The sequence below is a fragment of the Anser brachyrhynchus genome (genome assembly GCF_964034855.1).
Source record: "Anser brachyrhynchus genome assembly, chromosome: 28".
In the NCBI taxonomy this organism is placed as follows: Eukaryota; Metazoa; Chordata; class Aves; order Anseriformes; family Anatidae; genus Anser; species Anser brachyrhynchus.
In genome coordinates this window covers 1428132-1454723 of record NC_137721.1, presented here as the reverse complement: position 1 = coordinate 1454723, position 26592 = coordinate 1428132, and the positions used below count along the sequence as shown (strand labels likewise).

Sequence of the window (26592 nt, the reverse complement as noted above, 5' to 3'; positions counted from 1 at the left end):
CCCCTCTTATCCCGGGGCTCCTTACCATTTCGGAGCCCCCCTCTCCATCCCAGTTCCCCCTCTCCATCCCGGTCCCCCCCCCTCCATCCCAGTTCCCCTTCTCCATCCCGGTTCCCCCCCTCTCCATCCCGGTTCCCCCCCTCTCCATCCCAGTCCCCCCGTCTCCATCCCGGTCCCCCCCCCTCTCCATCCCGGTGCCTCCGCTCTCCATCCCGGTCCCCCCCTCTCCACCCCGGTGCCCCCCTCTCCATCCCCATCCCCTTTCCCCATCCCTCCCCTCGGGACTCCCACTTCCCCGGGGGGGGCTCCCCTTTTTTCCCCGGGGGGGGTCTCCCCCTTTTCCCCTGAGGTCCCCCCTTTTTCCCCGGGGGCTCCCCCTTTTCCCCTGAGGTCCCCCCTTTTTCCCCGGGGGTCCCCCCTTTTCCCCCGGGGGCTCCCCCTTTTCCCCCGGGGGTCCCCCTTTTTCCCCGAGGGGGTCCCCCCTTTTTCCCCGGGGGGTCTCCCCTTTTTTTCCCCGGGGGGGTCTCCCCCTTTTTCCCCCGGGAGGGGGGGGCTCCCTCCCGGCCCCGCCGCCCCACCATGGCCCTGGCGGCGGGGCCGTGGCCGGAGCCTCCTCCGGCACCTCCGTGCGCCCGGAGGCGGCGGCGGGCGCGGCCAAAGCCCCGGGGGCGGCGGAGAAACCGGCGGCGGCGGCGGCGGATTGCTTGGTGTGCGGGGACAAGGCGAGCGGCAAGCACTACGGGCAGTTCACCTGCGAGGGCTGCAAGAGCTTCTTCAAGCGCTCGGTGCGCCGCAACCTCTCGTACAGCTGCCGGGGGGGGCGAGACTGCCCCGTGGACCAGCACCACCGCAACCAGTGCCAGTACTGCCGGCTCCGCAAGTGCCTCCGGGTCGGCATGAGGAGGGAAGGTGCGCTGCGAGCCCGGGGGCTGCGAAAGCCGGACCGGGGGGGGGGGCCGGGGGGGGGGTCCGCCGAGCCTCGGAGGGACGCGGCGGGGAGCGGGGAGAGGGTTGGGGAAGGGAAAGGGGGCGAAGGGGGGAAAGGGGGAGAGGGGGGAGAGCGAAAGGAGGAAAGGGGGTGAGGAGGAGGGAGTGGGATGGGGGGAGGGAGGGGAAGGGGAAAAGAGCGAGAGTGAAAAAAAAAAAAGGGGAAAAGTGATGAAGGAAAGAAGGGGAAAGAGTCCAAAAAAAAAAATAAATGATGGGAAAAGAACGGGGAGAGAAAGCAAAAGTGAAAAAGACAAAAGAAAGGGAAAGGGGAGAGTAAGGGAAAGCAAAAGAGAGAAAGCGAAAAGAAAGAGAAAAGAGAAAGAAAAAGAAAGGAGGGAAAGAGAAAGGGGAGGCGAAAGAAAGAGAAAGTGATAGAGGGAAAGTGAAAGAGGGAGAGAAAGGGCTGCCGGAGGGAAGGAAAGAGAAAGAAAAAGGGGGAAAAAGAGAAAAAGAAAGAGAAAACTCCGCCGTTTTCTTTCATTTTTCCTTCCCCTCTCCGCCTGCCGATCTCTCTCCATCCTCTCGCCCCCTGTTGCCACCTCTTGTCCCCTCCAGCCCCCCCCCCAGTGCCGGGGTGCCGGGACCCCGACTCCCTGGGGGCGGCCGTGCCGGGGGCCGTTGGCTGCCCCTTGCCCCCGTCTCGAAATGGAGAGGAAACTTCCCCGTGCCGCGGCCGAGCATCCCCCGGCGCCGCCGAATCCCCTCGCCCGTCTCCGTCCTCCCCAAGGGCTCCGTCTCTCCCCTATTTTTTCCAAACCCAAATTCAGCAGCGGGTCCCCCGGTAGCACTTGCGGGTTGTCCCCCCGGGGGGAGGACGAACCCCAGCGCTTCGCCTGGCTTTTAATTAGGGCGAACGGGGCGGCCGCGAGCGTCGCGGCGCCCGGTGCCCCTCTGCTCCCAGCTCCGCAGCCAAGGCTGCGCGGAGGGACCCGGCTCCTCGGCTGGCTTCGCTCTGCCCCCAACGAGACCGCTCCTGTCAAATTTTGGGCTCTTTCGGGCTTCGCTCCGGCTCGATTTATGGGGCCGTGTCCGCGCAGAGCCGCGAGCGGTTTCGCCTTCCTCCCCGTTCCGCCCAGAGCAGGGATGCGGTTGTTAAAAGAGCAGGGGATTAGAGGGCAGTAATACAGATATTCTTTCAAAGATTAGGAATTTGGCTTTTGGGAGGAGTGTCCGGCAAATCTGAAGTTAATTAGGCTGAATTAGCTGCTCTAATACTTAGCGTGACCGGGATTAAAATCGCATTTCCAACCAGCAGCGGTACGACGTGTGCCGTTACCTCGCCCGACTCAAACCGAGCCCCGCGATCACGTTTTGCTTCTCGTATTTTTTTTTCTCCCCATATCGGCAGCTTTAGAAATCGGTGGTGGTTTCTTCGCTGATTGATTTTATTTTATTTTGAAGCCTGAAATTGCATATTCGGGCGAGCAGGCGACGGCGAAGCGCTGGGGCTGGCGCGGGTTTCCTCCGGCCGCACCGAGCCGAGACCTCGGCGCTGCAGCTCCGCCACCGAACGAACCGCGCGGCGTCCTCCGTGCTTGGGCACGGGGCTGGCGACTCATTAATTAATTGTAAATAATTGCAGCGGCGGCCCAGGCTCTGCTCAGACGGCCGAACCCCCGTGTGCTGTGCGTTTGCTGCCGAATGGGAGATTTATTCACCGGTGGCCGGCCGGCTCGACGGCGCGAAGCCTTTCCCGTTGAATTCGGGCTCATTTTGCCTCCGTCGCCCGAGCTGCAAACTATTCTCCTGCATCACGCGCTGCCTGAAGGACCGAGCGTGTTCCTCCCGCTGCTCAAAGCCCCGGGGATTTGTCCCCGTCCCTTTTTTTCCCGCGTTGTCGCCGTGCGGGTGCCGTGGGCCGCGGGAGGCGAGCCCTCGCGGCGGCGGCTCGAGGGCAGGATTAGGCAGGAGAAGGGTTCGCTGTCTGCCTGGCGCCGTTCGGCAACAGTTGGGACCGCCCGCAGCCACGCTTCCACCTGCAAAGTTGCTGTTTTTAGAATTAAAAAATTGTTAAAAGGCAACCGAGGCACTAAACCCGGGCAGCGGCCTTGGGGGGGAGCTCCCGCAGCAGCAGCCACCGTCCCGGCGGGAGAGGGCATCGCGCCCCGGCTCGTGCAAAAGGGTGGGAAATAGGGAAAATGCATGAAATGATGGGAATAGGGGAACTGCACGAAGTGATGGGAAATAGGGGAACTGCATGAAATGATGGGAGATAAATAGGGGATCACCAAAAATGGTAGGAAATAGAGGAATCGCACAAAATGATAGGGAATAGAGGAATCACCCAAAATGATGGGAAATAGAGGAATTGCAAGCAATAATGGGAAATAGAGGAATTGCACAAAATAATGGAAAGCAGGGTTTGCAAAAAAAAAAAAATGGGAAATAGAGGAATCACAAAAATGGTGGGAAATAGAGGAATTGCACGAAATAATGGAAAAGAGGATTTGCAAAAAAAAAAGATGGGAAATAGAGGAATTGCACAAATATAATGGGAAATAGAGGAATTGCACAAAATGATGGGAAATAGAGGAATTGCACAATATAACGGGAAATAGAGGAATCACACAAAATGATGGGAAATAGAGGAATCGCACAAAATGACGGGAAATAGAGGAATTGCACAAAAATCACGGGAAATAGAGGAGTTGGGGCATTGGCATCGGGTCAGAGCCGCTGAGCATCCCCGTGCCGCCGGCCCCGCTGCCACCTCGGGAGCAGCAGGAAAATTGTCACCTCGGTCCCCCGGGGGGGGCTCAGCCCGCGAGGTCCCCGCTGCACACACAGCGCTGCGGCTTTTAGGGGTTTCTCAGCATTTAAATCAACATGATGTTAAAATATATGTGTGTGTATTTAAACGGCTCTGGTGAGGGTGAGATCTGTTGCAGGCGACCGTGCTGGTGTTGGCTGGAAGGGAAGGAGGAGAGGGGCTGCTGTGGTCGGGCGCTGGCTGGATTTGGGGTTGGGTTTTGGGTTCAGGGCTCTTTGGGACGGCCGCAGAGCACGCACTGAGCCGTGCCACGGCCGATCGGCCTCATCCCCTGCTCCTCGCTGCGGCCGGAGCTGGAAATGGCTCGGTCGTCCCCAAAATCCCCGCTCTGGCGAGTCCTCCTCGTGCTTGGTGGAGCCCCAGGAGCGTGGCCGAGTTGGGGACTTTGCGTCCCGGGCGCCGGGTGGGACGGGTGCGGGGTCACGCAGGGTTGGCCCCGTCTGCAAATGGGATTTTTTGTGTGCGCATTTTTGCAGGGCGAGGGCGGCCGTCCGCCTTTTCCCAGCGCCGCCTCGTCGTGGCGGCTCGCTCCCCAAACGGGCTCGAGCCTAACCTCAGTTTTTGCTTTTCTCCCCCCCAAAAAAGGCTGGTGGCAGCGTGCGTGTCCACGGGTCCTGTGCGCGGGGAGAGCCGCCTGCAGCCGACCTCCGTGCAGCCGGAGCAGGGGATTAGCTCCCGCAGCAGAAATCCCACAAATTCCCCAGGATTTCTGGCGTTGCTGCTCGCGCCGAGGCTGCCCAAAACACGGGGTTTTAACCCCGTTTCCCTCGGGAAAGCTCTCAGGGAAGTGGCCGTGCTGGGAGAAGCCGCTCCCGGAGCTCGGCGTTCATTTCTAGAGAAACATTTGGTGGCATCCGTACGGATCCACGACCCCGCTCGGGTTGTATCCAAGGCCAAAAGAGATTTTGGGGCCATTCAGAAAAAAAAAAAATAAATTCCACAGCTTAGTTTTGGGCTGATAATTAACATTAGCATCGCTCGAGCACTGCAAAGCCCTGGCGCTGGGACCTGCTGAGCTGCACCTGGGGTTTTATTGAACCTGTATTAAATTTATTGAACCTGTATTAAATCCCCTCTGGTTTCGCCGTCTCGGTGCGTCGGTTTGTCGCATCCCCGCGTGCTTGGTGCTGGCACTACGCGGGTCGTGCTGGGCACTGGCTCTCAGGAGGTCGTTTGGGGTCAAGATTTGGATTCTTGGCGATTTTTTTGTGTGTTTTTTTTTTTTCCTTTGTTTTAATTCAGAAAAGGCAATTGCCACGAGCTGCTGCCGCTGCCTGCGCTCGCCCTGGCCGTGCTGCGGGTTGGACGCTAGGGTTCGGCACAAGGAGCTTGGCCGTGGCTCCGTGCCTCGGTTTCCCCACCTGGTTGCCCCTAATGGCATCACCCCATGGGCCCCGAAACCCTCCTGGCACTCGGCTGGGTTGGGCTGAATTCATTCCTGGAGGGCGTCCTGGGTGAAAGCGGGGCAGGATTTAGCTTGGACAGGTGGATTAAACCTTGGCCATCAGGAAATCACTCGGGGTGAGACACGCGGCACGCGAGCAGAGGCCGGATCCTGGCGACCAGGCCGAGTGAGCGGCGTTTTGGTGTTTCGGTGAACCAAATTTTTGCCTGAAAAGGGGCAAAAAGGGGTTTCAGTGGGTGCGAAGTCACCCCCTTCGGACTCACACGGTGGCTTTTTCCTCCTGCGGCAGCGAAGTTGGCTGGGATCGCTGCTGAAATAAACCAAATACTTGGTGGTGCTGCGGTGCTGGGGCTGGTGGTGGTGCAAGGGGGTTTGGGGTGTGCAGAGGGGTTTTGGGGTGATGCAAAAGGGTTTTGGGGTGTTGCAAAAGGGTTTTGGGGTGATGCAAAAGGGTTTTGGGGTGATGCAAAGGGGAGTTGGGGTGTGCAAAGGGGGGTTGGGGTGATGCAAAAGGGTTTTGGGGTGATGCAAAGATGGTTTGGGGCTGTTGGTGCTACAGTGAGGGTTTGGGATGATGCAAACGGGGTTTGCTGGTGCTGCAGTGGGGATTTGGGGTGACGCAAGGAGGGTTTGGGGTTGGTAGAGGTGCAAACAGGGCTGCACCCAAGGTGAGCACCGGGCTGCACCCCGCTGGGGTGACGCCGAGCGGAAGGAGCGTTTCTGGGAGCATTTTGGGAGCGTTTTGGGAGCATTTTGGAGAGCCGGGGCCGCACGATGCGCCCCGAGGGGTGGGAAGCGGCTGGGGCAGGAGGAGCCGAGGGGTTCCTGGGGCACCCGGTGCCCGCGGGGAGGCCGGGAGCGGGGCCGGCCGCAGGGGTGATCCCGACCGCTGGATGACACTTGGGGCTGTCACGCCGCATTAGGCTAAGCCCCGCTCAGGGCCTGCCCCCGCGGCGGGGGGCGGTGGTTCCGGGGGCGAGCGGGGGGCCGGGGAGGAGGTGCGAGGACCCCCACCCGCTGCACGGATCCGGACGGTGCAACCCCAACCCCCGATTTTTTTTATTTTTTTTTTTATTTTGGGGGGCTGTTTTCACCCCAAGCTGAGCCGCAGCTGGTGCTGGACAGACGGACGCCCCTTGTAGCCCGTCCCACCCTCCTGGCTAATCCTTTGGGGTTTTAATCCCAAATGGCAAGAAATTCAGGGGGCGGCAGCAGGGACATGGCCCCTGTGGAGGCACCCCCGGGCCCCTCGTTAGCACACCACCTTGCAAGGAGGTGGTGACCCCAAATGCTTGCGTTCAGGCCCCCAAAAATCTGTCCTACCCTTCCTTTTGGGCCACCTTGCTGCACCCCATCCCCATCAGTTCACCCCATTCCCATTGGGGAACCCCATTCCCGTTGGGGCACCCCATTCCCACTGGGGCACCCCCTCCCCTTGCTGCACCCCAATCCCTTGCTGCACCCTATTCCCATCAGGGCACCCCATCCCCTCTCTGCACCCCATTCCCATAGGGGCACCCCATCCCCTTGCTGCACCCCATTCCCGTCGGGTTACCCCATTCCCATTGGGACACCCTAATCCCCTTTCTGCACCCCATTCCCCCTCTGCACCCCATTCCCATCGGGGCACCCCCTCCCCTCGCTGCACCCCATTCCCATCGGGGCACCCCCTCCCCTCTCTGCACCCCATCCCGGTGTCTGTAAGCCCCGGGGAGGTTTCGGGGGGCAGCGCCGCGGGCTCAGCACCGCGGCGCTGACCTCCTGCTCCGCTCCGCAGCCGTGCAGCGGGGCCGCATGGCGCACACCCAGAGCAACTCCGGCCAGTACCCACTGGCCCCGGGGGACCCGTACGGCGGCCACGGCTACCTGAGCGGCTTCATCTCCCTGCTGCTGCGCGCCGAGCCCTATCCCCCCGCCCGCTACGGCGCCCAGTGCCTGCAGCCCAGCAGCGTGGTGGGCATCGAGAGCATCTGCGAGCTGGCCGCCCGCCTCCTCTTCAGCGCCATCGAGTGGGCCAAGGGCATCCCCTTCTTCCCGGACTTGCAGCTCTCGGACCAGGTGGCCCTGCTGCGCCTGGGCTGGAGCGAGCTCTTCGTGCTGAACGCGGCGCAGAGCGCCCTGCCGCTGCACGCCGCCCCGCTGCTGGCCGCCGCCGGCCTCCACGCCGCCCCCATGGCCGCCGACCGCGTCGTGGCCTTCATGGACCACATCCGCGTCTTCCAGGAGCAGGTGGAGAAGCTCAAGGCGCTGCACGTCGACGCCGCCGAGTACGCCTGCCTCAAGGCCGTGGCGCTCTTCTCGCCCGGTGAGGGGGCGTGGCCTCGAGGGGGGAGGCGTGGCCTCGGTGGGCGTGGCCTCGGTGGGCGTGGCCTCGGTGGGCGTGGCCTCGGTGGGCGGGGTCTCAATGGGCGGGGTCTCAATGGGCGGGGTTGCGAGGGGGTGGGGGCGATGGGGCAGGGGTGGGTGCGGAGGGAAGGGATGGGATGGGAATGGGCGGGGCTAAAAGGGGCGGGGCAAAAGGGGCGGGGCTTGATCGAGTGGTTGTGGGCGGGGCTTAATGGGGTGTGGTTCCGGCGGGGCGGGGCTAAATGGGGTGGGGGTGAATGGGTAGGGCTGGGAGCGGATGGGCTGGGAAGGGGTGGGCGGGGTTAAATGGGGTGGGGCCGGGGGTGGGGCTTAATGGGAGAGGTTGTGGGCGGGGCTTAACGGGGTGTGGTAAAAGGGGGCGGGGCAAAAGAGGGCGTGGTTGGCGGCTTGGGAATGGGTGGGAGGGGCTGAACGGGGCGGGGTGGGAGGGGCTAAAGGGCTGGGGGCGAGTGGGCGGGGCTAATTGGGGCGGGGTTAAATTGGGGGCGGGGCTAAAATGAGGGTGGGGCTAATTATGGCAGGGTGGGACAGGGCGGGGTTAAATGGGGCGGGGTTAAATGGGGGTGGGGCTGGAAGGGGAGGGGCTAAATGGGGTGGGGCTGGAAGGGGAGGGGCTAAGCGGGGTGGGGCTGGAAGGGGAGGGGCTAAGCGGGGTGGGGCTGGAAGGGGAGGGGCTAAATGGGGTGGGGCTGGATGGGCGGGGCTGAGGTGCCCCCTGAATGGGTGTGGCCAGGTGGGCGGGGCCTGCCACCCAAAAGGGGGCGGGGCCAACCAGCCCCCCCACCCCCACCCCAGATCCCCTTCGGGCTCCGTGCCTCAGTTTCCCCTTCCTCCTCCTGCTCCTCTCCGCGGGGCTGGGGCCCATGGGGGGGAGGGGAGGGGGGGCCGTGATGGGGTCCCCGTCCCCACTGACGCCCCCCCCCTCCCCGCAGACGCCGTGGGGCTCTCGGACCTGGGCCACGTGGAGAGCGTGCAGGAGAAGTCGCAGTGCGCGCTGGAGGAGTACGTGCGCAGCCAGCACCCCAGCCAGCCCAGCCGCTTCGGCCGCCTGCTGCTGCGCCTGCCCTCGCTGCGCATCGTCTCGGCGCCCGTCATCGAGCAGCTCTTCTTCGTCCGCCTGGTGGGCAAGACCCCCATCGAGACCCTGATCCGCGACATGCTGCTCGCGGGGTCCACCTTCAGCTGGCCCTACATCCCCATGCAGTGACCCCCCCCCCCCCGCCTTCCCCCCCCGTCCCCCCCCGGGGGCTCGCGACTGCAGTGGCCTTGGGGACGGGACGGGGATTTTTGGGTGGCTTCTCCGTTTTCTTCCTTTTTTTTTTTTTTAATTTTTTTTTTTTTTTTTGCTCCCCCCCTCTCTCGTTGAGGCAGGGTCGGGATCGGCGCGGGAGAGCGCCCGAAGCGACGCGGGAGGCTCCGGGTGCGGGGCCGGGCGAAGGGAGAGGTGTGGACTATTTATAAAAATAAAATAAAACCTATATTATATCCTAATTTCCTCTCACTCCCTTGAGCGACCAAATGGTGTATCCTCATCAATGTTTTTGATGTTTTTCCTTATTGTCGGTGAGCCAACAAGCTCCTTCACTCTGACTCATAGGCTGGTTTACTGTTTGTTTTATTTTATTTTATTTTATTTTATTTTATTTTTTATTTTATTTTATTTTATTTTATTTTATTTTATTTTATTTTATTTTATTTTATTTTATTTTATTTTATTTTATTTTATTTATTTCATTTCATTTCATTTCATTTCATTTCATTTTGTATTTATTTCATTTTAATTTAATTTATTTTAATTTGTATTTATTTCATTTTATTTATTTTAATTCATTTCATTTCATTTTACTTTATTTCATTTCATTTCATTTTTTCCCTTTTTTTACCCTTAAAAAAAAAAATAACCCGACACATTTTTTTTCCCTTTCCTTGGCACTGGAGCTGGCAGTGACGCTCACTGAACGCGTGCCAGCGTCGCTCCGGCGCCGCGCCCCTCCCCGGGTGGGATGGGGTGACCCCAGTCTCATCCCAGTGCAGCCCCGTCCTTCCCAGTATGGTCCCCTTCTGCTCCCAGTGTGCCCCATCTCCCCAGTATGACCCCGTTAGGGTCCCCCAGTAAGGTCCCAGCGCAGCTGCAGTCTGATTTCAGTATTCTCCCCGGTCTGGTCCCATTATGCCCCCAGTCTGGTCCCACGGCAGCCCCAGTCTGATCCCAATGTGGCCCCAGTCTGGTACCAGTACGCCCCCATCTGATCCCAGTATTCGCCCCAGTTTGGTCCCAGTATTCTCCCCACCCTGACCCTATTACGGACCCCCATTTTAACCCCCTGCAGCCCTAGTCTGATACCAGTACAGCCCTCACGCTCATCCCAGTATTCCCCCACTACAATCCCAGTATTCCCCTTGGCCAATCCCAGTATGCCCCCAGCATGGTCCTAGTATAGTCCTCAGTTTCCTCCCAGCATACCCCCAGCTCTATCCCAGTATGCCCCCAGCGTGATCCCAGTACGCCCCCAGCCCGCTCCCAGTGCAGCCCAGTCTGCAGGGTCCCCTCGGGCCGTGGCGATGCCTGCGCAGAGACGCTGATGTTTTATTACAGGTTTTTAAAAGCCCATTAGAGAAAAGTCAAAAATGGCCTTTTCAAACCAAAGGACACGGGCCCAGCTGCATGAGACCCTTCTATAAATAATGTCCGGGGTGGGGGGGGGGAATATTTTAGGCAAACACCGCGCGGGGCTGAGTTATGGGCAGCTGAGCACCAGGAAAAGGGGCGCTGGGCTTCCTTCGAGGGCGAGCTGCAAAAGGCCACAGGGAAAAGTTACTGCGGGGCGGGCTCGCCCCCTCGGCCGGGGCTCGGTGTGGCGAATCTAAGCCCAGCTCGGTGAGGATTTGTGCTAAAAAAAACCCAAATTGCATCGCCGGGGAGGGAGCGCCGCGGATGCAGAAGCCGTCGGGCGAAGGCATCGTTTCGGCTGATGGGCAGAGCCGTCACTCAAAGTCAATCAGAGACGGGGAGGGTCGGCGCGGGGAGCCAAGTCTGGGGGGGGGGGGGTTGGTGGTGGAAATTAAAAATAATAACAAAAAAAAAAAAAAAAAGCCACTTTTAAGCAGCCGAGTGCCGTGAGAGCAGCGTGGGGGGTGGGCGCAGCCGTTTCGCACATCATGATGCAGCCTTCCCGGCTCGTTTTTTTTTTCCTTTTTTTTTTTCCCTAATAATGGATAATATGTCCAGGGAAGGTATGAAATTGCTGCCTCGTTTTATCCACCTGGGGCTGTTTCAATTCCCTTTTCCCCCGGCACCTCGTCTATTTGCATGTAAAAGCGGCGCGCCGGTGTCTGTCTGTCCGCCCGTCCGCCCCCTGTCTGCCCCGTGCATGCACCTAACGTCCAGGTGCACCCTCGGCACAGGTGTCCTCCACCCCTGGCAGTGCTGCAACTCGCATAAAAATCACGGGAACACGCACGTGCATGCACATGCACACCCATCCACATGCATGCACACCCCGTGTACAGGCGTACAAAGCCATGCGCATCCATGCAAAGCCATGGGCATGCATGCAAACCCTGCACACAAACCTGTGCACACGCATGCACGGCCATGCACAGCCATGCACACGTATGTACACCCGTGCACAGCCACGCACACCTGTGCACAGCCATGCACATGCATTCACACCCATGCACAGCCATGCACACCCGTGCGCAGCCATGCACAGCCACTCACAGCCATGCACACCCATGCACAGCCATGCACAGCCACTCACAGCCATGCACACCCATGTACACCCATGCACAGCCACTCACAGCCTTGCACACCCATGTACACCCATGCACAGCCACTCACAGCCATGCACACCCATGCACACCCATGCACACCCATGCACACTCCCACACCAGCCAACCCCTCGATTCCCCTCCCCGCGAGGCCGGAGCCGCGCCGACGGCTTCTAATTTTAACTAATTGGAGACGATCCAACGGCGCGGCGAGGGGTGTGTGTGTGTGGGGGGGGGAGGTGAGCAGATAAATTTCTCGATGGATCGATTAAGTGGCTGCTTGGCTGCCGTTAGCTCAGCGCCCGGCTCCGGCGCCCGGCCGGGACGGCCGCCGCAGCCCGCTCCCCATTTGGCCCCGCCGACTGCCGCCTCCATCTGCCGCGGCGCTGCCCGGCTGTCGGAGGGATCCGCGAGGTGCGAACCGCTTGGCAGGACAATCTGGGAATCGGGGGGGGGCCTCGTGGCAGTTGTGCGAGGGGAGGCCAAGCGCCCTCGCGAAGGCCGTGCAAACCCGGCGCCGGGCGCGCGCGTGCGCCGCCGCGCACGTTGCACGCCGCATGTGTGCCCGCACGTGCACGTGCGCGCGTGGCGGTGCCGGGGATCGATAATTGGGAGGTAAGTTTGCGGTCAGTAGCCAGATGCTATGCGCAGGGGCTGCCACGGGGAGCCTGTGTGCGCGGCTCCTTAACCCCTTCCCAGCCAGGAGCGGGTCCCCCCCCCAGGACACGGAGCCTCCGTCCCGTCGGGCCTGGCATCCCCATGGGAGCACGGCGGGGGGGGGGACTTTTGGTGACGGGGGGCTCAGGAAGCACCCAGGGGCTCAGCACCCTGCATGCTGGGTTCTGAGGAGTGCCAGCAGCCTGTGCCCACCCAGCAGCAGCCCGCCTTGCTCTGGGGAAACTGAGGCACGGCTGGGGACGGGGCAGCCGCGTCTCCCCCCCTCCGGCTCCACTCCCCTCCCGGCTCTCAGCCCTGCTCGGGGAGAACTCGTCAAGGTCGCCTCGGTGCCAGGAGCTAATTTACAGTGCTGACATTAAGGCACCAGACAAAATCCGGCACCCAGGCGCTCGGGTGGCGTATATACGGCTGGAGGATTTATCGGCCAGCACGCAGGCAGGGGCTCTCCATGGGGCCGGCAGCAGCCCCTGGAGCAGCCCCCGGGGTGCCCGTGCTGCTCCCCAGCTCCCTGCAGTGGGCATGGGGGTCCTCATGGGCTGGATCCAGCCCCCGGCACGTAGTGGGGTCACTTCCCAGATCCCCACCCTGGGAAATGCCCCACTTATCCTTATCCCCATCCCTAGCCTCATCCCATCTCCGTCTCTGTCCTCAACCCTGTTCCCATCCTTGTTCCCATTCCCATCCCCATCCCCTTTCCCATTCCCATTCCCATTCCCATTCCCATTCCCATTCCATCTTCGTTCTAATCCTCATCCTTTCCCCATTACCATTCATTCCCATCCTCATCCTCATCCCCATACTCATTCCTATCCCAATCCCCATTCCTGTTCCCAGCCCCAGCCCCACCTTCATCCTCATCCTCATCCTCATCCTCATCCTCATCCTCATCCTCATCCTCATCCTCATCCTCAATCTTCCTCCCATTCTCATCCTCAACACTTCTCTGGTCTTATCTTCATCCTCATCCTTATCCTTACCCTCATCCCCATCCCATCCCATCCCATCCCATCCCATCCCATCCCACCCATCCCCGACCCTATTCCTTTTCCCATCCCCATCCCGTTATCAGGGGGGTGCCGCCAGGCCCCAACACACCCCTTGACCTCCTGTGGCAGCACCAGGGGACGTTCAGCTCTGTCTTTTGCCATGCCACGTTGCCACCAGCCCCCTGTGCTGCACTGCTGGGGAAACTGAGGCACACACAGCTCTGAGCCGGGCACTGGGAGGAACTGGGGGGGCCCTGCCATGCACCGGAGGGGTCTCCACCACCTCCAAGCCATCGGCGGCTCCGAACCCACCCGGCAAGGGGAGGCAAGGGCTGCGTGGATTTGGTGGCGGGCTGCGGCGCCGGCGGCGGCTCTGTAAAACCTGCCACTCTGCTGGGTCTAATTGTATGGGAGGTATTCCCGCGAGGCAGGGAGAACGCCCTCCGCAAAAATATGAAGACTTTGTAAAATCGAATTGACAAGAGAATAATAAGGGTTCGATGCCAAGCCGCCTGCGAGGGAGCGGCAGACTCGGGGAGTCTCCGGCACAAAGGGAACAATCCCGCGCCGGCGGCAGGGATCGGCCGGGATGGAGCGGGGCCAAGCGCGGCTGGGGCCGGGGTCAGGAGCGAGGTGGTGGTGGAGGGCGATTGGATTTGGGACCCGTCCTTGGGGAGCGGGGGAACCCAGCCCAACCCTTGTATGAGACACTAGAGAATCCACCACGACGCCACCGGCAGACCGGCAGCGAGGTCTCCTTCCCGGGGAGATGGCCGTGTGGGGCTATGCGGCCCCATTTCTGGGGCTGAAGCAGGGGGGGGGAGCGAGGGATTTCACGCCCCCAAGGTCTCCCCCCGCAGACCCCGCTGGTTTCTAACGAGCTTAATTCCCTGTTGAGTCAACACCATGCTCCAGCACCCCTGGCCCCGACCCCAAAGCCACCCCGCTGGGACGTCCCCGTCCCTTTAGGGGGGGTTGTGGTAAAGAAATGTCCCCTTCCACCTCCCGGTCCCCCTCTGTGCCTCAGTTTCCCCACCAGCCCCATCCACGAGCCATGGGGATGGGGGGAGCACCCGTGCCGGGCCCGAAAATGAAAGGTCCCCCGGCCCCTTCTTGGCACCGCTTTCCCTTTCCTCGTTAGCCGGGTGCTTCGTTAGGCTCGATGCCCTGTTGGGACGTCCCGGCCGGGTGCGAGGCCGGGCTCCGGGAGGCTCGGCGGGCGCTGGAGGCCATCCGTCATCTGGAAAAGCGCAGCGCTCTCTCCCGCAGCCGTCCCTTCCCGTAAGCGCTCATTAATTAATGCCAAATCGCCGCGCGATTACAGGACGCGGAAATCAAATGACTTCATTGTGATTAAGGTTTATTGCCGCCGGGGAGCGACAGGACGAAGAATCATTTGCCACTTATTGGAAAGGGCCGCAGGGATCGTGCGCCGCTGCCGTGCCGGAGGGACGGAGCCACCCCGGGGGGGCCACCGGGCACCCGTCCCCTCCGCCCCGCTGTCCCCTGCCCGGGGAGGTGGCACCCTGGGGACACACCGAGGGCGGTGATGCTGCTTGGGGTGGAAACGTCCCCGGAGGATACGGGGACACGGGGTGGCTTTGCCATGCCGCGGCACCGGCACTGAGCCCGGTGGCACCGCGGAGCACGTCCCCGGCACCGGGGACGCCGTTTGGAGAGGGCCGTTTTCTTCCCGCGACCCCCAAAACTCACCCCCAGGGACTTGGCGCAGGAGCCGGGGTGGGATTTGCCGTGGCACGGCGGGGAGGAGGACGTCGGGGTCCCCCTTCCCCAGCGCAAGGGAAGGGAGGACGCAGCCCCGGCCCCGCTCATTAAAACCCTTTTCTTCCCGCTTTGATCGCCACGGCCGGGGTCAGCGCAGGCGGCGGCGGCACCCGTGGCCGGGGCTGCCGAAACGGCGACCGCCGGAGGGGGGGCCCGTCCCCGAACCGGTGCCCCCCACCCCCTCGGCTCAACGCGGGCCCGCATGAAAAGCCGGGACCTGGTCAGGTTAGCGGAGGAAAAAGGATACTCGGCTTTACAGTAACGCGCACTATAGAGCCACTGTTTCAGCGCTGACCCCCCGGGTCAGAGGTGAAGGGTTTCCCAGGAGTGTCTTTGAAGAGAGCCATCTTTGATGAGAAAAGAGCCTCTATACAGATGTCTCATAATTACCATGAGAATGTGGAGCACATGGCGGCCGCGCTGGCCCCAAAGGGAGCTTTAATGGAATGTCATTAAAACGCCCCGTTCCGAGGCTCCTCTCCCCGCTCGCCCCACTTTAACCTCTTCCAGGCTCGTTCCCCCGCCGAGCCGCGCGCCCGGAGCCGGGCGTCCCCGCGCCGCAGGGGCTGGGGGTGCTCGGGGCGGCCGCCGGGGTCTGGTGGCATCGGCGTGGGCGCCAGGAGGCCAGGGCCTCCGGAGGCCGGCAGAGGCTGCGTGCCACACGCTGTGTGCCCCATGGGTGTGCCCCACGCGACGTCCCCGGCCCCGAGGTGTTTCGGCACCCTCCGGCCCTCCCAGAGCGGTGCTGGGCGCCGATCTCCCTTCCCCAGCCCCGGGGAGGTGCGGAGGGGGCAGCCCGGTGCGCAGCGAGGCCAAAGGCTCCCCCTCTTCCTCGCCTCGAGCACGGCAGGAATTTCCCTGCTGCCTTTTCCCAACCTGCACCAAAATCCTTGGGGAACTGGAAGGGAAAACCAACCCCGGCACGGCTCCCGTCCCAAAAATTCAACTGGGGCCTCCCTGCCGACGCTGCGGGTCCCCACAGGGAGGCCGGGCTCCTCCGCCCCTGCCCTTGGCCTTCCACCCTCCCCGGCTGCCTCCACGTGATAAATTGCCGCTAATAAATCCGGCCACGGGGCTAATATATCTGTAATCCGCCTTTGATACACTCGGGGAGCGGTGTCGAGGGCAGCGGCAGCCCCGGCGCGAGGCGCGGGGTTAATCTCCGTGAAATCGCCCCCGCAGCCCCGCTATTATCCGCGGGGCCGGGGGCACGGGGCGCACCGAGGCGGCCGGTCCCGGCGGGTTTTGGTCCCTTTTCCCCTTCGCTCCGGCCACCGGCACATCTTTGGGGTCCTCGGGGACGTCTCAAGGTGGCTTCCTGGCCGGGGAGTGATCCGGGGGTGATGGCACCAACACGCGGCTGAAACGGGACAAAAAAAACAGAGACTGGAGAACGCTGCGTAAAGGGTTGTGGTGGGAAAAATACCCGACTTGGGGGCGGTCAGAGGCTTTCTCTCAAGGGCTGTGGGATTTTTTTAGGGCAGGGAAGAGGCAAAAAATGATTTAAGGTGGAAAAGCTCATTTTGATCATTTCAAATTCGCCCTTCGTGGCTTGGCAGGGAGACACGGGCTGTCCCCTCCATGGGAATGGGGTCGGAGCCGCAGCAGGGGAGAGATGGGGACGAACGGAGAAAGGGATGGAAGGGAAGGGGAGAGCTGGAGAGAGGGAGGGAGAGATGGAGAAGGAGGAAGGGATGGAGGGAGGGAGAAAGGGATGGAGAGGGAGGGAAGGAGGGACAGAAGGAAGGAGGGATGGAGGGAGGGAGGCATGCATGGAGGGCCAGATTTGGGGCCGGGGGCTGGATGGGCAGCACCTCAGCCCTGTAGAGCCAGGATGTTCCAGGCTTGAGGCCACCTTGGCACAGCCCCAGGCCCCATCCAGCTCGGCCGAGGCTTCCTGCTGGAAGCGGGCTCGTGCCCCCGATGCAATCCGCCCGCCCCACTTGCCTCGCCTCTCCCGTCCCCCGCAGTCCCTCGGGGCCGAGGTACCTGCATGCGGCCCCGCGGAGGCGGCCGCGGCGCACGGCGCTGGAGGCCGGGGGAGGCTCGGTCCCTGGGAGGGGGCGTGCGGGGTCCTGCAACTTTGTACACGGGGACGGCCGGGAAACCATTTCTAAGGGAAAAAGATATATATATATATTAAAAAAAAAAAAAGTGGTGTCTTGGCTGAGGAAACATCCCCATTAGACACCCTGCAGCAGCGTGGCTCCCGGCCCCCTTCCATTGTCAGAGAAAGGTCAGCCCCTGACTAGTTAGTTATCATTAGCTAAGGCCAATTTAATCACAGCGATCGTGTATAAATCACCGCGGACAGACAGGGCACTTTCCTCCCTCCCGCCTCCCCGGCTCAAAGGTTGACAAATCTCCCGGCCGTCTCCCCCCAGCCCCGCTGGCTGCCCAAGGGCCTTGGCCGCCCGGCCAAATATTAAAGGACGCGGTAAATCACCGGGGCGCTGCCCATCCATCAGCCTGTCAGCCTGAAGATCAGGGTCACGGGTACGAAAGATCAGGGGCCGGGCGGGAATGGCAGCGGGTCAGGCGCGGGGACACGGGGTCGAGGCGGGAGGGACGGGGAGGCCGAAGGCAGCACGGCCGCGGCCGGATCCTGCCCGGCTCAGCTCCCCCAGCACCACGGCCACCACCGTGCCGGGCGGTGCTGCAGGTGGGAATTAAAGGCAGGCGTGTAAATCGGGGGGGCTGGATGGGAAAGGAGAGGTCCAGCCGGCTCCGTGGCCACCCCATACAGCCCCTGGGGGATGCTCGGGGCTCAGGACGGAGCCGGACGAGGCGCCCAACTTTTTCTCGCCTCCCTCCCTCTCCACCTTCCTTTTCTTCCCCCCCCTCCTTTTTTTTTCCCCTTTTCTCCCCCCCCCCCCTTTTTTTTTTTTATTTCAATCTAATTGAAGGGGGGGGGGGAGTGGAAGATAAGAGCTGCCAGGGCTAATTACACCTCATTATTCCAAAGGATCTCTCACGCCTCACTTCTCCTCAAACGCCGGCAAAAGCGAGGGGGAGGGGGACGGCTATTAAGGGAAAAGCCTGGTGGAAAACAAAGTTGGTTAATTCACACGGTGCGGCTGTGTGGGGGCTCCCCTCCGCCCCCCGGGGCGCTGCGCCGGGCTCGCCCCGCCGTGGGGCCGCTGCCGGTGGGGCTGAGCGGGGCTGGGGGGCCCGGTGCGGACAGAGCCCAGCTTTGGGATGGTTTTGGGGTGCTCGGAGACGTCAAGGCCACGTCCTTGGGTGTCCCCAGCTGGACGTAGCCCGGTTTGATGGTGGGGTTTTGCAGCAGGTGCTGGGGATGTCGCCGGCTCGCTCCGTGCCTCGGTTTCCTCGGCTGTGCGGGGGGAAACCCCCCAAGTTCTGTAAGTTCCATAAAGGCCCTGCAGAAAACCCCACACAGCCCCAAAAGAACAGGACGGCTCCGTTAGGGGCACCTTTGGGTACAATCGAGCCCAACCGCCCCATCTCCTCAGGGCTAGCCACGAGTTAAAGCCTAACATCGAGGGCATTTTCCTCCGGGACACCGACAGGCAACGGGGCGCCGACAGGCAACGGGGCACCGACTTCACCAGCGGCAGGCTGAGGGAATTTCTCCCAGCGCCCAGCCTGAACCTTCCCGGCGTGGCTTTGTGCAGACCCCTTGGGATCCCTGCAGCTCCCCGAGCTTCAGAGGGAGCCCAAATTAACCCCCAAATCCTTTCGGAGACCTCTTACGGGGTGGGGGTGGAGGGGGGGGGCACAGAGGCTGAATTTTTTCAGCATTCCCCTCTCCCCAGCAATTTCCCTGCCTCTGTACGCACCTCCCAGCTCTTAAATCCCTTCCATGGCGTAGCTGGCCACGGGTGAGAGATCCCAACTGCCCCGGAAGCTCCTGCCCAAAAAAGAGAGGGGAAAACTTCCCTCCTGGTAGAGATGGGGATGGTAACATCGCCCCAGGCCACGGGGACGGGAGCATCGCCGCGGGCACCTGGGCTGCTCCCCACGCCGCCCGTGTCCCACGGCGCTCAGCCTGCAAGGCCCTGACGGCCCGGCACAACGGGGAGCTCCGTGCCAGCCGGCGAGGGCAGATTTGTGCGATTTCATTTTGGGGTTTGACCCGGGGGGCTGCACAGGGCAGGGTGGCGATGCAGCAAATTTTTAATCAGGGCGCTGAGCACCAAAAAAACGATGCTTTGCGCAGCAGCGAAGGGCGACGTGGCAGCAAACACCCGCCGCTTCCCGAGGCAGCAGCAGCAGCAGCAGCACCCGCGGCCACGTGCAGCGGCGAGGCTGAGAACGGGCTCTGCCTACCTCATCCCCCTGGTTTGGGAAAAGCTCCGGCGGTGAGAGGTCCCCCCAAAACCTGCCACAGGTCTGCACCTCCTCTCCGACACGTTTCCTCCACCAAAGCACACGCCTGCTCGGCCCCCCATCCGCGAGGCTGCTGGTCTGGGCTCAACCAGAAAGCACAAGCATTTCCATTTCGCGTTGCAGGACACGTTAAGGCTCGTGGGAATCAACCCGCCGGACTTTTCGCTAGGACGAGGCAGGTCCCGAAAAGTTTTTGCGCATGGGATAACGTCTGAGGGACGAGGCTCAGCGTGGCTGGGCTCGGGGTGGATGGGGAGAAATTGGGATTTCAAGAGGCACCCGCGAGCACTGCGCGGTGGCTGGGACCCTCCTGCCCTGTCCCCACGCTGTGCAGAGGCCACATCTGGGATTAATCCATCCCTGTTGGGTACCGCGGAGCGTGGGCACCCCGATAATTCCCCGATTTCCCCCCGTGAACCCTACCGTACCCACCTTGCCCACGGCTGTGCTATGCTGGCTGGGTTTTCTCTCCCGCCCCAGCGCTGTTCTGGTGGTCCCACTTCCTAGCTGGGTATCCCGTCCCGTGGGAGACGTAAGGATAATTCAGATAATTCAGGTAATTTAGATAATTGCTGCCGCTCTGGAAGCAGAAGGCGGCCACTTCTGCTGCCCACAAGCCCTCCTCGTCCTCGTGTTTTGTGACCCAAAAGTCCTGACACCTTTTATTTAAATCAAGGAGGGCTAAATCCATCTCTTTGTTCTGTTTAAAAATCAAAAAGGCCCCAAAGTAACCTTTAGCAAACGCCAGAGAAGTTGATTATAGGAAATCTATAAAATTTCTATAAAATAAGGACATGAATACATCACTTCTGCGGGGCTGGGGGACGTCCTCTGAATTTACAAAGAGGAGCAGCGGCTCAGAGCAGGCGGTTTGAGGATGCCACCAGCCCGAAGCCCAGTCTCTTGCCAGGTATTTTTAGTGCTGCATTTAGAGATAATAACAAATGGGGAAAAAAAAAATAAAAAGAGAATAAACCCTCTTCTTTTCAAAGTGCAGATATTTTTTTGCAGCCTCCACATCCCCCTGAATAGCCACTGACTGCAGGACCGCTCTTTCGTGCCTGTTTTTCTAAGCACAAAAGCAGGGAGAAGTGGGAAAAGGAATTAAAGCGGGGAAAGCCGATCACAACCCCTCTGCTGCTGGCACAGCTTCAGAGCAGGGGGGACCCGAACCCACAGCACCCCTGCGTGGGAAGTAGCTGCTTCCCAAGCGAGGCATTCGGATGCCTGGTTGGAGAATAAAGGAAACCAGGAGGATCCTGCACCAACGTCCTGCGGGTTCGGGCTCTCCCTTCCCTCCAGCTGCCTCCTTTCTTTGCAGAGCCTCCCAACCTCGCTGGTAATCCTCCCCAGAAATGCGAGCGAGCCCTTTTTTTCCCCAGAAAAGACCCCAAAGCGGCAGCTCGCTTCTCCCCGCTCCCTGTCGGAGCTTGCCGACGCCGCGGCGTTAAGCCCGGCTTTGGCAGAGCGATGCGATTGCCAGAAATTATTTAAAACCCACCTTGCTGGACCGCAGCCTCTCCCCTCTGAGCCGGCCCGGAGCGAGGAGCCCTTGTCAGACCCGGCGAGCACTGAGCAGGAAAACGAATGAACAGGCAAGCAAATTAGGAAGGAAAGATGACCGTCAATATTGCGTCGGTCTCAAGTTCATTAATTTGTGGTTTAAAAGGCTCAGAGCGGTGTTAAACCAACCTCATCTGTGCCGTGTTGCTGACACCTTTGTGCCTGTAACGCCACATCGCAGAGCTGCTTTTATCCCCAGGAATTTATTTTTCCTCCCTGTTGCTACAGCCCAAGCCGAAATCCAACCTCGATTAGGCAAGCACGGGGCTGCCTGTTAAAAAAATTCCCCCTCGGAGCTTTGAGCTGCCGAAGTTTGCGAAAAAAAAAAAGATAAATAAAATGAACGGGGAGGGAGCAGGGAGAGCGGAGCTCGCTCTGGACTTTTTGGTTAGCTTTTTCCCCCAAACGCGGGGCACGGCTGCCAGCCGAAGTTCTGCAGCCCGCGGCTTCCCCGGCCTCCCTCGGCTGCTCCCGGCTTTAACTTTTCCCTTTGCAGCAGCTGAGAGCATTTTGTGCAAAGGTCGGGGCCGCTCTGCCCGTTCCTCGAAGGAAAAAGCAGCGAGTCCTTCAGCGAAAGCCCGGCGTGCCTCCGCGGCTATCTTGGAAAGGAGCATAAAAGATACTTGCAGATTAATACTATTAAGTAGGATTTAAAAAAAATAAAGCAATTGAGGCTGGATAATGCCCTACATAACAAACCAGCCCTATTCTCCGGCTCCTGGAAGGTCCTTGTGTGCCCAGGGGTATTTAGCATGTCTTTGACAAAGCTGAAGGATTTGTATTGAAGTCGCGCTTTAGGACTCGGGTCCCTCGCTGGCGCTGGACTTTGTGTGCGCTCATTTACACCTGGAGAACATGCAGCGCTGGAAAACGCCCCAAAGTTGGCTTCTTACCGGCCGCAGGCGGCCACACAGGCGGCGCGAGCCGGGAACGCCGCGGCCCCGGGGCTCAGCACCGCATCCTGCACCCACGGCGCGCACGGGAAGGGACGGAGCGGCTGTGGCGGGTGCCGTGCCATCATCCCCTGCCGACGAGGGGATTCTCCCGGTAGAAGCCCACTTGCTTAAAATTTCAAGCGCGTTTCATATCCCGCTTCTTTCCCCCGGGAGCCGGCGGAGGCTCTGCAAAGTGTGATCGCCGCCCCAGCTTCCCTGCGGCTGCAAATCGACGTGGCTGGGAAGGCAGCAAACAGCGGGGTGCAAGCAGTGCAGGGGCACTTCGAGCCCGTCCCTCCTGCCCCGATGTCCCTGGGCTGGGGGCTTCCTCCCCTGCCCACGGCGCCTGCACGGTCACACTGCCCCGCTCCCGAAACCCGGGACCCGATTCAGGGCCCCGAAAAGAAAAGGGGCTTTGGCGCAAATACATTCGAAGCCGCAGGAGCTTCTTTGCGGGGGTCCCCCCAAAAATAGATTCGGGAAAGCCCCTTTGTGTCTCTTCGCTGTTTTCTTTTCAGGCTGTGCTAATTGTTTTGCTTTAGAAGGGGACTTCCCAAATATTTTCGGTGGCAAACACTCCAGCCGGCAAAATCAGCCCGAATTCACACTTCTCGGCAGCTCAGGGAACTTTTCCTCTGCCCCCAGGTAGCCCTAAGCCAGACTCGCCTTCCTTGTCCTGCAAAAATAACATTTGTTCTTACGCCAGGTCAATATTTCCTGCCGAAATCCCATTTTTCAATCCTTCATTCCATTTTCCTGACAGGATTTGTTTTGTGGTCATAGGACAATATATTTACCACGCTTTGTTATTGTCCCTTTTCTGGAGGAGCTGATTGCATTAAAATCTCTCGCAAAGACAAAAACAAGCGGATGATTAATTCAAACACAACGCAACCTCTTCGGCGGCGTTTCTCTTACAAGGTACCTGCTCTCAGGGCAGCTGCTGAAACGCGCTTGAACCAACAAGCACTGAGCATGGCTCAGGCCACCACCTAACTCCACAAAATTTACTCTGTGCAACACTTCCCACGCTCAGCGCCTTCACGGAGGTGTGCGCGAAGAGGGGAGGAATTACGGAGTGCAAACACAGAGCGTGGAGTTTGCATCTGGGAAGATTTCCGTGGCAAACTCGGCGTCCTTGGGGCAGATTTTGGCTCAGCCACCCGAGGGTCCGGCGCCGCGTCGCCTTTAGCAAGCGTCGCCAGCAACAGGGGGGATTCCTGGGCTCGGGTTTGGGACCACCACAAAAACCGGGCGGCATCCCCAAGGGGAAATAAAACCCAACAGAGCCTAAGCTGCGGGCTGGAGACAGCGATGGGCAGAGGAAGCAAGGGAAAACCGGCCGCGATGCCACGGGGGGAAGCTCTCCGGGCTGGGATCCCAACCTGCCGCGGCGAACGCCGGCTCGGGCTGCGCCCTGTGCTGCTGGGCACGGGGCTGTCCCCTCTTTTTGCTTTTTCACCACGGTTTTCCTATTTTAAGGAAACTGAGTGAAAACTTCAGCTGAAGGTGGCTGCATCGGGCTGGGTGCTTCAGGGACGGCTCCTTCGACGCCGGCCTTTTTGCCCCACACGCCGGAGGAGCCGCTGGGATGAACCAGGAGCGAGGGTGAACCCGTAGGGATGCACGGCCAGGAGCCACTGCGGGATCGCCCTCGGGGTCTGCCTGGGGGAAAAAGCCTCGTAGGACAGCTCCAGGCTGTCCCACCAGAAGGTCAGCGTGTGTTTATTCCAGATTTTTAATTCCTCCCCCAAACTGGCCACGACCAGGTGAAAAGATGCCCGGATGGGACGGGCACGACCCAGCCCTCGCGCACCCTGGGGCAGGGGGGGGCTGCAGCCCCCTGGGAGCACCCCCTGGCACCCTGCTGGGGCCAGCAGCGTCCCAGCACCTTGCCGCGCCTCCACCCGTCGCTTCAGCGTTTGTGGCTCCACTTTGGGCTGATTTTCCTCGTTCTGAGGGCGCCCATTTCCCGCGGTGCCCGTGCCTATCACAACGCCGGCGGCCGCTGGGACCCATTTTCATTCCCCTCACAAAGAGGCACATGGCTGCTTTTTCCCTCTTCCCCTCGGTTTGCAGCGCGGGGACCGACACGGCCTCCTCCAGCCTCTCCAGAGCTGCCTTCACCATCCCCTAAAACACAATTTATTTGTTTGCCCGAGCCCTCGACCTTGGCAAAAGTTTGGCGAAGGAAAAGAGACGGGGCGAGCGTCAGCAGCGGGCAGGCCCGCGAGCGGCACTGACGGACGAGTCTCTTAAATTAAAAAAAAAAAAAAAACACACCACCAGCCCTGCACCATTACGCCAGAGGGGCAGGTTTGTGGGGATGGGGCAGGTCGAGCCCGGCTTTTCTGCATTAACCCGTCGCTGCCCTGCCCCACGGACAAAGGAAACGGTGCTGGTCCCCCACCCGTGCGCCCCAAGCCCCAGCACGGCCGCTGCCAAGACGAAAATCCTACTTGCTGCATTATTGTTGTTGTTATCGTTTCCGAAAATAGGAGAAAACAGGAGGCAGCAGAAAATCGCAGCTGGGATTCGAACAATTAAAAGTTGGCGAGGCGGCGGCGAGCGGCCGCAGCGTGAGCGCTGCCGGGCTCCGACCGCGCCGGCGGCATCGCGCCGGGACCGGGGGTGCTGGGGTCACCCGGGGGTGCCGAATTTTCTGCATGAGGAGGGGGCTCCGGGGGGGTTTTGGGGGCTGCCGTGGGAGGCAGGCAGCTGCGCTTTGCCTCCGGAGCCCCGCTCGCAGCTCCCGGCAGGGTTTCGCCAGCGAAGCCGAAGCGACGGCATCGGATGCTGCTCATTCCTATGCAGCTGGGCTGGGAGCACTCCCTTCCCCCCCCCCCCCCCCCAGCTGGAGATTAAAGACATTTTAGTTGGAAATACTCAGAGACAGAAAAAGCACATTTCCCCCCTCCAAACATTGTTGTGTTTTTTTTTTTTTTAAAATCCCTAGCTGCAAAAAGGAGAGCGAAAGCAAGCCGACCGCGCTGCCAAACCCTGCGCTGACCCTTAGCTGAGCACGGAGACCAATTTCCCATTCCTCTCTCGTTTTGCCTCTCTCGAAGCAGCCCCGCCGGCCCCGGCAGTGCCTTACCCCGGCAGCTCCTGCACATCCCGGTCCCAATGTCGCCTGCAAAAGCGCTGACCGATTTGCATAGCAGTGCCGGCGTGCCGGACTGGTTCGAGGGGACAGAGGCAGCCTTTCCAGGCCCTGAATGGCTTTGTGGAAAAAAAAAAAAAAACCCACAACCCAACCCTCTAATCTCTGGGGATTCACGCCTTTCCCCGTGCTCCGGGTCGGATTCGGAGCCCCGTGTGCTGCCAGCGAGCTCCGAGAGCGCTCGAGCAGAGCACGGCGCTCGAGGCTGCCCGGTTTTAGGGCAAACCGCAAAGCTCGGCGGGGGCGAAGCGGGCGCACCCCGCTTTCAGAGGCACCTGACGGGCAGCACGCATCGGGGCCGGGGCTGGTGCCCCGCTGCGGGGACCACAGATGTCAGGGGAGGTGGCTGGGACGGAGCACCCCGTGCCACACGGCCGGGTGACGGCGGTGCGGTGACGGCGAGCGGCACCGGCGCTGCGGACGTGCCTGGCGCCCCGGGCGAGCGCGGGGGCTGGGGGTGCCTCGAAAAACCCACGCGTGCTCCTGGGCTGCACTCACACGCCTTGCACACGCCGTGCCCACACTCACACGCCTTGCACATGCCGTGCCCATGCTCGCACACCCCTTGCACACGCCGTGCCCACACTCACACGCCTTGCACACGCCGTGCCCACACTCACACGCACCTTGCACACGCCGTGCCCACACTCACACGCACCTTGCACACGCCGTGCCCGCACTCACACGCACCTTGCACACGCCGTGCCCACACTCACACGCCTTGCACACGCCGTGCCCACACTCACACGCACCTTGCACACGCCGTGCCCACACTCACACGCCTTGCACACGCCGTGCCCACACTCACACCCCTTGCACACGCCGTGCCCGCACTCGCACGCACCTTGCACATGCCGTGCCTGTACTCGCACACACCTTGCACACGCCGTGTCCACACTCACACGCACCTTGCACACCCCGTGCCCACACTCACACGCCTTGCACACCCTGTGCTCACACTCGCACGCACCTTGCACACGCCGTGCCCGCACTCACACGCCTTGCACACGCCGTGCCCACGCTTGCACACCCCTTGCACACCCCGTGCCCACACTCACACCCCTTGCACACCCCGTGCCCACGCTCCGAAGCGCAGCTCGGCAGGGCCGTGGGGGCACTGGGAGCCCCCCCCCCCCTCCCCCGTGTTTCTTCCTCCCCTCCCAGCCGAGGCCCCGGAGAGGAAGCCCCCTCGAGTCCTGTGTCACGGCCACACAATTGCACCGAGTTTGGGAAGTCTCCGGCTGATTTACTGCATTTTCCAATCCCTCGCGCATCAGGGCGGGGGGGGGGGGGGATATTTCTCTATTTCCCTTCCTAAACAATCCCATAAATTGAAGACCGTTTTTATTTTTTCCCCCTTTCAAACCCAACCATTTCCAGGTATTCTTGGGCTGCAGCTGGGAATTCATTTCCTTCCATCCGGGAGCGAGGAAAAGCCCTTCCCTGCAGGACAGCCATGGGCATAGATGTGTCCCCCCCCCTTCCCCCCCCCCGAGCCCCTCTCCTCCCAAAATCTCTGCTCAAAGCATCCCCAAACCCACTGGAAATCCCAGCACCAGCTGCCGGCCGACGGGGACAGCGCTGGGGATCTGAGCGGCCCCAACCGCGGGCGATTTGCCCCAGTTCTGCCACCAGCTTGGAGCCCGGTGGGCGAGCCCCGGAGGGTGGGGGGCCACTCCCCAAGACCCCCCACCCCCCCGGGGGTGATTTCCAAGCCCCCCTCCCCAAGCCTGGTTTTACCCCTCCTTTAGCCGCGCAGCAGCGCGAGCAGCGCGCCTCGAGGAGCGTGGAAACACGAGTGGGGAAACTGAGGCACGGAGCAGACCCCC

General features: G+C 61.1%; 1 protein-coding gene and 1 long non-coding RNA gene across 4 annotated transcripts; one reads left to right on the top strand and one right to left on the bottom strand.

Moving 5' to 3' along the window:
* Window positions 1–302: 302 nt before the first annotated feature.
* LOC308183518 (nuclear receptor subfamily 2 group F member 5-like) lies at window positions 303–10538 on the top strand. The gene is given in 4 exon segments (XM_080569716.1): window positions 303–625; window positions 628–909; window positions 6943–7470; window positions 8465–10538. Coding segments are annotated over 4 exon segments (1131 nt in total). The 5' UTR covers window positions 303–579; the 3' UTR covers window positions 8740–10538.
* A 5282-nt stretch (window positions 10539–15820) lies between these two features.
* LOC308183519 lies at window positions 15821–25826 on the bottom strand. Of its 3 annotated transcripts, XR_013942460.1 has the most exons (6): window positions 25734–25826; window positions 25422–25575; window positions 24698–25295; window positions 20604–20673; window positions 16742–16865; window positions 15821–16112 (listed from the first exon to the last, which is right to left on the bottom strand). It is a non-coding gene; the product is annotated as an uncharacterized lncRNA (long non-coding RNA). The 3 variants fall into 3 exon arrangements; XR_013942461.1 differs by lacking the exon at window positions 25734–25826 and having other exon boundaries at window positions 25422–25647; XR_013942462.1 differs by lacking the exon at window positions 25734–25826 and having other exon boundaries at window positions 24698–25265; window positions 25516–25599.
* Between the last annotated feature and the right edge of the window lie 766 nt (window positions 25827–26592).